The 14,198-nt window shown below is 55.4% G+C and overlaps 1 protein-coding gene across 2 annotated transcripts in view; it reads left to right on the top strand.

The window, feature by feature from the left end:
- DPP6 (dipeptidyl peptidase like 6) overlaps positions 1-14,198 on the top strand; it is a gene marked incomplete at its 5' end in the record, with an annotated part of 642,841 nt that overhangs the window by 49,676 nt on the left and 578,967 nt on the right. Inside the window, one exon of one of the 2 annotated variants that reach the window (XM_081101876.1) lies at positions 6,506-7,000. The exons of the other annotated variant lie outside the window; for it this stretch is intronic. Coding sequence (XP_080958002.1) covers positions 6,950-7,000 — 51 coding nt within the window. Of the gene's footprint in view, positions 1-6,505; positions 7,001-14,198 lie in introns of those variants that run through there. 2 annotated transcript variants of the gene reach the window in all.

Genomic DNA, 14,198 nt, shown 5'->3' with positions numbered 1-14,198 from the left:
GCCCAGTGGCTCTCACTCAGCAGAACCCGTGTAGAAGTGTCCCCCACAGAAAGCGTGACTCCATGTGTCATTCCTCTTATGGCTGATCCATCTCCTCGGAAAGGGGGGGCACACTGCTCCCCACTCTCCAGGGGCGAAGGTTGGTTACTGCCCCTGTTGGCCTATTATGGATAACGCTGTGTGAACATTTGCGTGCAGGCTTTTGGTAGACAGATGTTTCCTCTTCTCTTGAAAGGACTGGAATTGTTGGGTCAAATGGTAACTCTTTGCCCGACATTTTGAGGACCTCCAGGCTGTTCCCACAGCAGCTGCACATTCACATCCCCCCACCCCGCCCCGCAGTGGATGGGGGTCCAGGATCTCCACATCCTCACCAACACTTGTCATTTTCTGACTTTTCACTGTAGCAATTTTAATGGGTGTGAAAGGGCAACTCATTATGGCTTTGACTTCATATGATTTTTATAGAAAAGCAAACGAGTCAAATGTAGGCTTGTAAAAATATACGCTTGTGGCATCCCTAGCAGGAGAGAAATGGGGTGTGTTGTACAGATACTTCGGTCATGGTTTTGCACTGGGGCTTGCGACTCTCAAACACGCAGGCCTGAGCCCTCTTGGTTAATGAGAAAGATGCCAGATGACTGATAATTATTCAGGGTTTCCTTACTTCCTGGGCACATAGAAGCTCAGGCTCAATGAGTAGAACCCTGGCAGAAGTCAAGACACCCATGTGATCCCAGCATTGTGCCCAGCCTGTTTGTATCATCTCAAACACAAATTGAAACCCCTCTCTATGTCCTTACTTTCATTCCATTTCTCCTTTATAAAAGGTTGCACAGGAACCCTGAAATATATATGCTGCTCTACTGCGTTGGTAAGACAGGTATGTAGCTTGGCCATGGTGGCTCAGTTGGTTAAGCATCATCCCATGGACCAAGAGGTTTTCTGTTTGATTCCTGGTCAGGGCACATGCCCAGGTTGTGGGGTTTGATTCCCAGTAGGGGACGTGCAGGAGGCAGCCAATTGATGTCTCTCTCTCATCGATGTTTCTATCCCTCTCTCCTTCTCCCTTCTTCTCTCTGAAATCAATAAAAACATATTAAACTTAAATTTTCTAATATTTAACTTAAATTTTCTCATAGTTTGCTCATTTACAGAACTTTTTTACATAGATATTCTCATGTATAAAAGAGCTGTCTATTAATAGTTTAATATTCTTTATATCTCCTTATGAAAGTTCTTAATTCCAACAAAAGACAGCGTGAGTCAGGGATCTTAACTGACCTGTTAGAATAAAAGGTACTGTTGGCTCAGGAGCGGAGTTGCTGTGGGTCAGCCTCACATGCCTTAAATGCTGAAGAGGTGTGGCATGGCAGCGGGTCTAAACCAGGGCCCCATCCCTTCTCCTTCACTGTACGCTGTGTGCGTAGTACAGCACACTCATTCGTATTCAAGAGATAGGTATGTGGAGAGAAAAGAGCCCATGTATTTTGGCCCACATGTCAGTATCCATGAATCAACACTAAGCAGACACAGATGGGACACAGGTGTTGCGAAACATGGCAGATTCTATCTGCTGGAACCTAACAGAAGTAGTTTGGGGGGGAGGGGGCGGGCAGGGAATCATGAGGTAAACATGCTGGCCTTGCAGAATGGACAGAGAACAGCAAATCCTGCTGCAGACACTGGAGACATGAGCCAAACTTGTGGGTAAATCTAGGACCACATTTACACCCTCTGCCCATGGATGGGTCCTTGTTCATCAGCACAACACAGGAGAAAACATTCTGAGGTGGGGGTGGGGAGTGAGCTTCTGATGGCCATGTCATCCTATCTAATAAAAGAGAAACATGGTAATTAGCTGTACCTCTGCTACCCTTCCCAGTGGCTAATCAGGGCGATATGCAAATTAACTGCCAGCCAAGATGGCGGCCGGCAGCCAGGCAGCTTGAAGCGAACATGAGGCTTGCTTGCTTCAGTGACGGAGGAAGCCAACGTTCCCCGCCTGCGCTGCCGGCCTCTGAGCTTGCAGTTTGAAACATTGTTACAAGTATAGAAGCTAAACAAAACCCCAGAAACCTGCTTTCAGCCAGCCGGGATCTCAGAGCTGGAGTTGAAACAGTGTTTCGATTATAGAACCCAAACAAACCAGATACCTGCTTTAAGCTGCCAAGACCTCAGAGCTGCAGCCAAGCCTCAGAGCTAAAGCTGGGGCAGAATAAAAAAAAAAAAAAGAAAAAAAAGAGAGGTTGGGAGCTTCAGTCACCCTCCAGCCTGAAAACGGCCCTCAGCCACTCACCCAGACTGGCCAGGCACCCCAGTGGGGACCCCCACCCTGAAGGGGGTGTGACCAGCTGCAAACAGCCATCATCCCCTCATCCAGGCTGGCCAGGCACCCAAGCGGGACCCCCACCCTGATCCAGGACACCCTTCAGGGCAAACCAACGGCCCCCACCCATGCACCAGGCCTCTATCCTATATAGTAAAAGGGTAATATGCCTCCCAGCACCGGGATCAGTGTGACAGGGGACAGCGCCCAAACCCCCTGATCGCTCTGGAGCTCTGTGTGTGACAGGGGGCGGGGCCACAACCTCCCTATCTGCCCTGCTCTGTTCGTGACAGGGGAAGGTGCCCCAACTCCCCTATCGGCCCTACTCTGTGAGTGACAGGGGGGAGCTCCCAACCGCCTGATAGACCTTGCTCTGTGCGTGACAGGGTACGGAGCCCCAACCCCCCTGATGGGCCCTGCTCTGTGAGTGACAGGGGGCAGCGCCCCAACCCCCTGATTGGCCCTGCTCTGTGCGTGACAGGGGGTGGCGCCGCAACCTCCCCATGGACCCTGCCTTGAGTGTGACAGGGGGCGGTGCCCCAACCCCCCAATCGGCCCTACCCTGAGCGTGACTGAGGGTGGCCTCGCAACCTCCCGATTTGCCCTGCTCTGTGCATGACAGGGGGCGGTGCCCCAACTCCCCAATCGGGCCTGCTCTGAGCCTGACCAGGGGCTGCACCTAAGGATTGGGCCTGCCCTCTGCCACCCCGGAGCAGGCCTAAGCCAGCAGGTCGTTATCTCCCGAGGGGTCCCAGACTGTGAGAGGGCACAGGCCAGGCTGAGGAACCCCCGCCTCTGCTCCCTCTCCCCCCCCCCCGATTGCACAAATTTTTGTGCACGGGGCCTCTAGTCTATACTAATAATAGAGGAATATGCAAATTGTCCAGGACACAGTAACAGTAATGACTGAACAGCAGGTGTGTGGGGCAACAAGGCTGGCAGGGCGGTTAGTGAGGGACTACCAAAGACTGAACAGCAGGCTGCATGGGGCCACCAGGCTGGCAGGGGGGCCAACTGGGGGTGACCAAGCTGGCAGAGGGGCAATAAGGAGTGACCAGGCCAGCAGGGGGTCAGTAAGGGGTTACCAGGCCAGTGGGAGGCAGTTAGGGGTGAGCAGGCCGGTGTGGGGGCAGTTGGGGGCAACCAGGTCAGCAGGGGGGGCAGTTGGGGGCAACCAGGCCAGCAGGCAGGTGAGCAGTTAGGAGCCAGCAGTCTGGATTGTGAGAGGGATATCCAACTGGCAGTCAGACATTCCCTGAGGGGTCCCGGATTGGAGAGGGTGCAGGCTGGGCTGTGGAGACCCCCCTCCCCACTCCCTGTGCACAAATTTCATGCACCGGGCCTCTAGTGTTCAATACTTTCCAATCTAATTCTCTCATAAATGACATGGCAACTGAGAATCCTCCTTTTTCAAACACTTTTTTTAAAAAAATATCTTGCCTTCCTTCTTGCTCCCCAATCCGCCTGTACCTATTTTCTCTTATCTGTCTTCTCTCTTCTGTAAATACTACCTGATGTCAAATGTGGAACTGAATGTTTGCCAAAGGCCTCAACTGTCATCAAAGCTACTTTAATCTCAGTAGCCTCTGAAGCGAACAATAAATTAAGGGTGAAGGAGAGGATGGACAAAACCACTAGCCTCCCCAGCATTCCACAAGTCAGTGGCTAAATGCAGACAGATTGCAAAGAGTGAACGGTCACTACTGAATATTCCGAGTTGCTTTGCTCTTTTACAGGTAGAGTGAACCCTCTTCCTGCCTTCAGTCCTGGCACTGCCTTGGGCCTTTCCACCGCCAGTGGCCAGGCAGGAGCAAGGGAACCCCACCGCCCCAGACAAAGAGAGTTTTGGCCCTCACTGTTGGGGAGTGTCGGGGAGAACATTGGGCACACCAGCAGAGTTGTTTATTGACTTATTCATTGGTTTGTTAGCCCCCACCAGAGGATATCTTTTCTATTGATTTTTATGGAGACTGGAAGGGAGGGCGGGAGTGGGGGCAGAGAGAGAGAGAGAGAGAGAGAGAGAGAGAGAGAGAGAGAGAAAGAGAGAGAGAGAGAAAGAGGGAAACATTGATGGGGGAGAGACACATTGATTGGTTACCTCCCAAACATGCCCACCCCAGGGCCAGAATAGAACCTGCAACCCAGGTACATGCTCTGGACCAGGAATCGAACCCAGGACGTTTCCATGTGTGGGCCCACACTCTAACCATTGGTCAACACTGGTCAGGGCTAGACTTATTTATTAGCTTAAAGTTTAATCCATATCATTCCACTTTCCATCTACAGGGATATTTCAAGGAAGCTATAAAATGACAGGTTAAACACTATCCTTTGGTCCTGTTTTCTTGATTTCCCCTCCCTACTCCATCGCCTGGTAGTGGGAGGGGAGAGGCATGTTTGGGGGAAGCAGTTCTAACTGGCCTGCCCTGGGTGGGTAAAAGAGTGAAGATTACAAACCAATAAGCGCCTCCTCAAATTACAAACAGGGAGCACAGCTATTGCTGCTTAAAAAGAGAATTGAGATTGGCAGTATTTTTGGTCCATAGGAGTTTGGCTTTTAGTCACTTGCACAAGGATGATCTGTGCCCTGTTCCCCTCCAGAGAAGTCATGAAGAGCCGACCACAGAAGGGAAGCGCTTCTAAAGGGAAGCAGTCTGCCCTCTTCCAAGCAAATCCACGTTCCTTAAAGCTGCTTTGCAAGCTTTCAACTTTGCTCACCGGTTTCTTCCATCTACCACTTAAGACAGGTCATAAAGTGGTACTTTACACTGCTTTTCACCTGTAAACCAACTGCTGTGTGCTTCTGCATGCACACGTTATGATGTATGTCATATATACATACATTATGCATATAATGTATAATATATGCATGTGTGCGGGCATTGTGGGTAATTGACATATGATTACTATTGTGATTGCTCCGAATTTTCTGCTTTGGCGCAGGTTCAAAACTGTCCTCTTACTCATTCTTGCACGTGATTTTTTGTGAATGTAAAAAAATGGACAGGCTACTCAACCCCCTCCCAGCTTTCAGATTTCTGCTGCCACTGTTCCCCAGCGGAGGGCGCGCTGTCCCCCTCCCGCACCGACCCCCCCCCCCCCCCCGACACACACGCACGCGCACACGAACGTGAGTTCAAGCCTGTTGCGCCCACGCCCTCAGAAGCAGAGTCCCAGTTTGGGAGCGGCCTGGGCCCTGGGGAGGGAAGCCGCGTGGGGAGGCCTCCTCTGTCTGCTCCTCCAGCAGCCTGGGTTGGTCAGCGAGAGAATTGGACCATCCTCTGCGTGCGCGCTCTCGGGAGCGCGCGTCCCTGTGTGATGGGGCGAAACCAAGGTTGGGACTGATTAATCCCAGGAGTGCCCTGGGGTGGGGATCCGGAACCCGAGCGCATCTCTGGACCACTTGCCGCTAGGGGTGCCGGTTGGGACGTGGAATCGGAGCTGGTTTGGGCTCGGGCGAAAGCCCAGTGGCTCCGGAGCCACGCAGACAGCTCGGTGCCGGGCTGGGCTGGAGGAAGCCCATGGGATCAGATCCGTAGAAACAAAGGCGCCCGGGGTGTCGGGGGCGCGTCTGGGGCGGAGGTCCTGAGGGCAGTGGAGCCCGAGGGCGGCGTGCCAGCGGGCGGAGCTGTTCAGCAAGGTGGTGGTGCCTTGGAGCTGCTGCAGCCGCAGATTCCTGTGCAACCTGGTGCAACCATGGAGACGCGGCGTGTCCCCTAGTAACACGAAACAACAGATTTATAGGCTGCCCTCTCCGCCGGCCAGCCGCTTCCCCCCTCGGCTTCGCCACACTGGCTGCCAAGGAGCACAGCGTGCCTTGCTCCCCCTGCCTCCCCGCCCCTTTGGCGCGATCCAAGTCACCCCGGAGCATGAGGGGGCGGCTCCACCAGGGAAATCATTGCGGAGCGCGTTTGTAAAACCCGGTCTACGTGCACCGGCTGCACACGGACGAACGGGGAGGGGGCGTCTGCCTCGGAGAGGCTGTTTGCCCAGGGATTCCCACCTCTACCCAAACCGTTGGGGATCCCTTAACCTCCACGCGCCCGAGTCTTTCTGGTCCAGCCCAGTCCAGGCAGAGCACCCGGGTGTACGCGCGCGCACGCGCACTGCGCGCGCGCACACGCCCTCCGGCCCGCCCCTGGCCCCGCCGCCGCCCCTCCGGGGCCCCCACCCTTCAGGACAAGTGCGGGAACCGAGGCGTCCGCGCCGCCCGCCCAGGAGCTCCCGAGCCGCCGGGCCGCCGTGTCCCCGAGTGCGCCCTGCGCGCGTCACGCCGCTGTCTCGGGCTGGGCGCTGACTGCGAGCCAGCCTGACACGCAGCTGTGGGAGCCGGTCCCACGGCCAGCGCGGCTCCCAGGCCCCCGCTTTGTTTGAAGCAGCTGGAAGCCCACAGCCTCCTCTCCAGCTTTCATTTTCCTTCCTGGGCTGCGGCCCCAGAGAGTTGATTGAGATCCGCCCGGGAGAGGAGAGGGCAGGGCGGGCGCAGGTGGGCAAAAATCTTCGGAAAAGCCAACTCCACCCCGTGGCCGGCCGGCCGCTCCCGTCTCCGCTTGGATCCCCACCGAGACGATGGATTAAGTTACTCTTCTGCGCCAGAGTCGGATTCACACTTGGGACAAAATGAAGGAAAAGGCGATGATTAAGACCGCCAAGATGCAAGGGAACATGATGGTGAGTGCGCGCGGCGCGAGGGGGTGTTGCCGGGAGTCGGGAGGACCTCGGCAAGGAGCCGGGAAGTGTGTGGAGGGCTGTGCTCGCTAGTTCTGACCGGTTGGCAGTGACCAGACCCTGGCGCTGCCCGCAGGGCGCCCTCCCGACTCCCCCCCCCCCCCGCCCGCCCCCCCCCCCCTCCCCCCCGGCAATCCGCCTGGAGACTGCGGGGCGCAGAGGACCAGGCGTTCATTTGCAAATCACAACTTTGCGGCTTCCTGGTTCCTCTGCTGGGGCTTGTGGCTGGTGTCTGCGCGGAGGAGGGGGGGAGGGTGCGGGGGGGGGGGGCGGCGAGGTGAGGAGGGGGCTCTGTCCGCGTTCCAAGCAGACCCGAGGCTGTGCTGGGGAAATGCGGAGTCGGAGGGGGGCGGGGGCATGGCTGCCCTGAAGAGCCGGGGGCCTGATACCAGCGCCTGGCTCGGGTTTGCGTCCCCAGGGCCGAGACCTGTTGGGGTCGGCTGAGCCTTTGATCCAGCCTGGGCACACCAGGCCCCTGCTGCCGCGTGGCCACCATCGGGCAGGGCCCGCACCCTGGATTTGAGAAGGATGACACCCCACCAGCAAGGGTGACTGTGCCCATGAGCATGATCATGGCATGTTGTCCCCTGAGGATTTCTGTGCGCCAGGGCGTACCTCAGCCCGGACAACTTTGCTAACTCAGGGCTTCCCGCCTCCGCAGCGAGCCCACCCCTCGCCTGCCCCCCAGGACCCGCAGCCTGGGCGTTCCTGCGGTCCGGGTCCTGCGTGGGGCGGGGGTCAGGGTGCGGGCACCTCCCGGTGAGGACGCGGAGGTTGCCATCTTGTTCTGTTGAAATGTGCGTGTGCCCGTACGTGTTTGTTTGGGTGACGTTTTAACCCCTTGGTGTTGGTGTGGGATGCTTGCGGGGGTCTCTCTCCTGCCCCAGGGTGCTTCTGGCCAGGGAGGGACCACGAGATGGGATGGCCCTGCCACTTTCGAAGGAGCACCTGGAAATGGGGCTGCCTTCAGGGTCAAGGTCTGGTGTTGTTTCTGAGGCGGGTTGAGCCCACGTGATGGGGTGGGGGCAGAGGTGTGTTTGAGACAACCCAATCAGTGATCCATTTTGAGGTCTTGCTTTAAATGAAAAGAGAGAAGAAATGAAAAGTTGGAGCAAATGCTTGGCGGGCTTAGGACACCCACAGCCAGACACCTGTTGCAGGTGGAGGAAGGGGGCTGTCTGCTCTGCTAGAAAGTTGACTGTGGCTAAGGTGGGCCCCCCTCCATGCCCTGCCGCCCTGGGAGCGCAGTCACTGTATCCAGGGAGTTATTCTGCAGGATCCCCTCCCCAGACCACACCCCCCATTTCAGTCCCCTCAGGTCTGTGTTCTCTGCCCACTGCTGACCTAATTGCTTGTTTGTGTAAGTGCATCTGGCTCCCTCACCTCCCCACTCCCCGTGGAGCCCAGGCGCTGCTCAGCATAATGTCTTGTATAAACAGAGTGAGAACGTGTAGAGAGTGACGCTTTCCAGTTAAATCCCCACCCACACGCATAATGCCTCTTGTATATTATGCCTTGTAATGTGCTAATGCAACCTACACATTTAGGACTGAGGAGAGAGAAAGGATTCAAATTAATGATAATGGTTAACAATAATAATAATGAAATATTATTGACTCATTACCTAAATCTGTTGTAAATAACTATTTCTTCTCGCGACTCAGCACATTATGACCAAGCGATCTTTGCATTCCATCTGTACTACCCACTGTAAAGGTGCCCACTACCCCCTCTATGCCTAAGCTTCAGAAAATCAGGAAGACAGGGACTGCTAGCGCCATGCCCACCCATACCCTGGGCAGCAATGTTCCGCGTGGTGCCCATGTCTGCACGCCTCTGTGTCTGCTGTGAATAGTAGAATCAGAGCGAGTTGAAAGCCAAGAGAATTCTACAGCAACTGATCATAGTTTTAGGACCATCCAATGGCCTGGGAGAAAAATGAGACACAGACTTAACTCTGAAATGTTGTAGCAGTTCTCAAATGGATCATGATTGCTCTGCAGTCTGGTTCGTACCTGGTTTGAGATCTGTGCTCCAGTGAGATCCACGCAGCACCCACGGCGCGAGCGTGGCGTCGTGTGTCATCGTGTGGGGACTTTCGGAGCCCTCGTTTTCCCTCAGTCACGGGGAGGACTCTTGCTAATCACAGCCTCTCTGGGATTCAGGGGCTGGCACATCCGTTGCTCCCGCAACTTGATTGCAATTCAGGTGCTATTTTGCATCCGGGAAGAGGCCGAGCCACTTGCTCCAGTTGCTGACAGTGGAGGGTTGCGCATCTGTCTGCTAGGCAGAGTGTGTGACGTCGGGACATGGAGACACACACCGAGGCCCCTGCACAGTGCCGGAGCCGGCAGAGCTGTCAGGACGAATGCTGGGGGTTTGCTGTTTGAAAGAGGGACCCTTGGTGCTGCCGGAATAGCCGCAGGAGTGGTGGCCAGTGACAACCCGTGTGCCGTGTTTGTAATCCCGCCCTTCCCACCATGTCTGCATCGTGTGGCTCCCCTGGACCTGCGGCTGGTGGTTAAAAAGCTGTGGTGGTAGCATTCGGGCCTGTCTTTGCCAAACCATAGTGCTTGTTGGAAAGGGATTTGTATGAAATCTATGAAGTATGCTAATCATCACACACTGGGTTAAAGCTTATTGACACTGAGATGATGAAGAGAAGGCAGACTTGTCCGTATGCTATCTGGTCTCCTTTGGGTAAGTGAAGGGAATAGCATGGGTGGAATCAGTTCACAAGTTGTACATTAATTCCTGAAGAAAGTCTATTTCTAATGTTGTGAGAACTCCCCGCCTAAGCAGGCCACATCCTTCTGCAGTTTGGTCCATTGAGAAAGATGGGGGATGATTTACATATAGCTGTATTTTCAGAAAATCTCGGAAAATGCGTGGGGGATGACTTGCACGCTTCCTCAGCCCGTCTTTCTGTGTCGCCAACATGCTGCCATCCTACTTCCTTCCCCACAGTTTACAGGGAGCCGACTGTGTCTGAGAGGCACCATCTTGCAGTAGGTTTACGGTGAATGGAAATGTTTATTATCCCAATAACACCCCCTCCCCCTGCCCTGCTCTGTCCATAGGAGCTTTCCACAGACATTCGGTTGCTTCATGGAGACCAAGAGAAGGTTGGGTGAACAGTGAAATCTTGCGGCCCCTCCCTGGGTGTGTGTTGGTGGCTCTGCAAGTGGATGGTGGCTACAGGAGGGTGGCGACCAGGTCACGTCCGCGGAGAGTTGGAGGTCTGCCACCACAGGGACGTTTGAGGATCTCATGGTTGCTGGCTGTTGGGTTTCAGTGAAAGTTGCAGTCTGGGCCCTGGCGGGTTGTTCAGTGATTAGAGCACCTGCCTGCAGACTTAGGGGCCTCGGGTTCGATTCCAGTCAAGGGCACGTACCTTGGTTGCAGGCTCGATTCCCGGCTGGCCCAGGTCAGAGTAAGTGCGGGAGGCAACCAATCGATGTGTCTCTTCACATGGATGTTTTCTCTCTGTGTCTCTCCCCCTTCTTTCCACTCTCTCTCAAAATCAATGGAAAAATACCCTCCAGTGAAAAGCAGCAAAAATAAAAAAAAGTTGCAGTCTGGGAATCCCCTTTGCAGGGAAAGCTGGGGTTTTCCTCCATGGCCCTGGGGCTGGTGGGAGGTCTCTGGTCACTGGTTGGATGTGGGAGGTTTGGAGCCCAGGATCTCTCAGGTCTGGTCTGTCGCTTCCTGTGCTGGGTGAGATCTGCAAACACAACTCCTGTCGCCCGACACTGGCTGCATCTACCTGGTGACATTAAAGCCACACAACGTTGTTTCTAAATGAGCCTCTTGGCATGTTTTCAGGGGAGAATTCACCTTTTCAAATGAGATCCGAAAATTACCGCAGGCCCCAGGCTCTCCGGCTGTCACCGCGTTGGTGCCTGTGTTGACATTTTCCTACCTCCTTGCTGTGGGCCATCCCTTTATAAACCCGTCAGCTTCCACTGCACACCTGAAGCCTACAAGCGTTTTACTCACCTCGCCTACAGGGCTTACAGGATCAGGAAGAATTAAAATTAGCTGCCAATAAAATATATACAAAATTGGTAACATTCCCAGGAAAGAAGTTCTCAAAGCTAGCTGCTCAGCCAGATCCTATATAATAAAAGGCTAGTATGCAAATCGACCAAACGGCGGAATGACCGGTCACTGTGATGCGCACTGACCACCAGGGAGCAGACGTTCAAAGCAGGAGCTGCCCCCTGGTGGTCAGTGGGCTCCCACAGGGGGAGCACTGCTCAGCCAGAAGCCAGGCTCACGGCTAGCAAGTGCAGCGTTGGTGGTGGGAGCTTCTCCTGCCGCCACGGTAGTACTAAGGATGTCCTACTGCTGGCTTAGTCCCGCTCCTCATGGGGAGTGGGCCTAAGCCGTCAGTCGGACATCCCCTGAGTGCTCCTGGACTGCGAGAGTCTTGGGGTCTTCGTGTTGGAATGTGGAAATATACCAAGTTGGCGTTTTCTGCACCTAAGCTGTTCCCCTTTTCTATGACCTGGACATTGCTTGCCTCAGACTGGTCATCGTTCAGACCTTGAACTCTCTGCTGTCCTAAGTGGCGTGGGGCATTCTGAAACGCCTGCGTCCTTTGTTCCCGTGCAGTCAGGAGCTGCGCCCAATGCGCTCGGGTGGATGAGTGTGTTAAACACGGACTGGTGTCCATTTCCTGCGCCGACGGCTTTCGTGAGAGGCCATGACCCAGCTGTCTGTGTCTTTCTTTATTGAAGAACTCCTCCGAGTCTGAATGCCTCGGGTCATGTGCCAGAGAGGTCCACGCCTCACGCAGGCTGCGATGAAATGGAAGCTGAGGCTCACTTCAAGGGCTGTGTGTTGTTTTCCTGGACCCCACCAGGCCCAGCCCCAGCGCCAGCCAGGCGCCCGCTGTTGGCTTGGTCCCAGTGCTGTGTCCTGGAGGTGCTGCCCGATGCCAGTCTCAGGTCACGGTGCCCGTGCGTCTGGAAGATCGGCTAGACCCGAGGTTCGCATGAGCCCCTCCTGGGGTTCGATGGCTTCACTACAGTCTCGCGGACCCTGGGAGGGTTCGTACTAGTTACCGGATTATTACAAGGACATTGAAGGGTGTGAATGGGCAGCCAGGCCCCGAGACACTGAGGGCGTGGCTGGAGAGTCCCTACATGGAGCCAGTTGTATTTGATGAACTTGATTGACAGGACCACACTCTAGAACCCAAGAAAGAGGGAGCCCAGCCCTCCCAGGGCCCTGGAGCACGCGGAGCTGAAATGCCCGAGGGGCAGAATCGTGAGAGTCTCTCCACCTTTACCATGCGGCTTGGGGGGGGGGGCAGGCTTTCATGCCAGGAGAGGCGGGAGGTCCACCCCCGCTCCCCCAGAACAGTGGGTCTTGGCAATGGCTGGATGGCAGAACCATCGGTTTTGAGGTTTTGAGATGCCCAGCGGTCCTGGGTGGCCGCCTGGGCAGGCTGCGCAGAGATGGTTGCCTGAAGGCAGAGGTTTCCATCCTGTCACAGGTTTAAGTTGCGGGAAAAACATCAGTGACTTCCAAAGGAGAGCTCCGGGTGTTCCACAGCACACCACACACACACATGCACATGCACACCCATGCATCCGTGCACACGCACATGTGCATGGCAGCCTGTGGTCTCTGCACTGCAGCCTGGGCATCAACACGTTTAATGCGGCGTCTGCTGGGCAGCTGGGTGGGGAGCCACTGGGTTCCAGGCTCGTTTTAAAGCAAACATCGTCACCACCTAAGGAGCCACCAGTCACACGGCTGGTGAGAAGCCCTGTGGTTTGTGGGAGGCGCAGTCGGGTCTGGCGTAGTGGGCTGTGGGCAAGGCAGGTGCAGGGGAGGAGAGGTAGGCGTCCCAGAATAAAGAGCGAAGGGGTGAGATGGCGCAGAGAAGGCAGCGCCTGCCTGCTGTGGGCTGGGGTAGGGAAACCACAGGGCTGGGGGACTCGCCTGCCCGTCTCTCCTTTTCCTTTGCCCCAGGGAACAGCCCTCTGACTGTTAGGTGCTCTATTATTTGTCTGTGATCAACTGGAAAGTTACTTCAAACCAAATGGAACCACAGAAACAGGGAGGGTAGGAGCAAGGTGGCTCTGGCCCTGCGGGGCTGGGGTGGGGGGAGGGACCTGCTGGAATTTGCCCTTAGCCCTCGGGGTCTCACAGGACTGTTTCCTGAGGGTGTGGTCCGGAGTTGGAGAAGATGGCTGATCCTAGCACCTCCCCCTGGGCAGGCCTGTGACCAGGCCTTCGGTGTGGGCCCCGGGCTCACTGGGGAAGGAGAGGGAAGGAGGCTCCACCAGAACAAACAATTGTTGACATTATGGCTCCTGCTGCCCTGACTCACGTGGCCCCTCCCGGTCACCAGTCTGGCTCGCAGTGCCTCACTGTGTACAGACAAAGAAAGGAGGTGGCACATGTGCACACTGCTAAGTCACAAACCTAGCACTCTCCCTCCACAGGCCTGGCTGACTCAGGCGGAAGTGTGGGTGCCCGCTGCCCGCATGTGGACACACATGTGGTGCACACACTCCTCACGTTAAATGCTTGCATCACGGTGGAGCAGCGCTGTGGGTTCCCGGGGAAGCTGCTGGGGGCACCGTCCCTTCGATCGCTCGACTTGCTTGGCTGTTAAAACCCCCGGCAGGTTGTAATACACCATCACGCGAGGATGCCCTCCTTTCCAATTGGGCGTTGCTGTCTGTGAAGAGGAAGAGGACTTGCCGGCCAGGCGGGCCGGGCTCAGGACCGGCTGGCAGCGCCTGTGGCCGGGTGGGTGCGGCTGGTTCCGGGAGAGCCTGTGGTTGATTCCATTTTCTTCTCCATCATAGCATTTGAAAAGTACTATTTTCCTCTCTCTCTTCTCCAACCCCTAGGCTAATGCCTCTATTAGGCAGCACATAATTTTACTTCAAATAATTCTCGTTATTGTGGTAATGTGTGAACATGTACAAAACCTCTCCCTGTGAGAACCCAACTATGAACTTGAGTAAGTTAGACGAACAGTCTTACATGATGCCGAGACGTGGAGTTCAAGTGGCTCCCAGGGGCTGTCCTTGCACCACATCCATCCAGACCCCTGGCTGCACACACCTCCTCGTCCTGCATTTTGGGGAAATGAGGATCAATGATCTTCAAGCCA

The sequence above is a fragment of the Myotis nattereri genome, assembly GCF_964212035.1.
Source record: "Myotis nattereri genome assembly, chromosome: 11".
Classification (NCBI taxonomy): domain Eukaryota; kingdom Metazoa; phylum Chordata; class Mammalia; order Chiroptera; family Vespertilionidae; genus Myotis; species Myotis nattereri.
The sequence above is the reverse complement of the archived record's forward strand: the minus strand, read 5'-3'. Positions and strand labels throughout refer to the sequence as shown.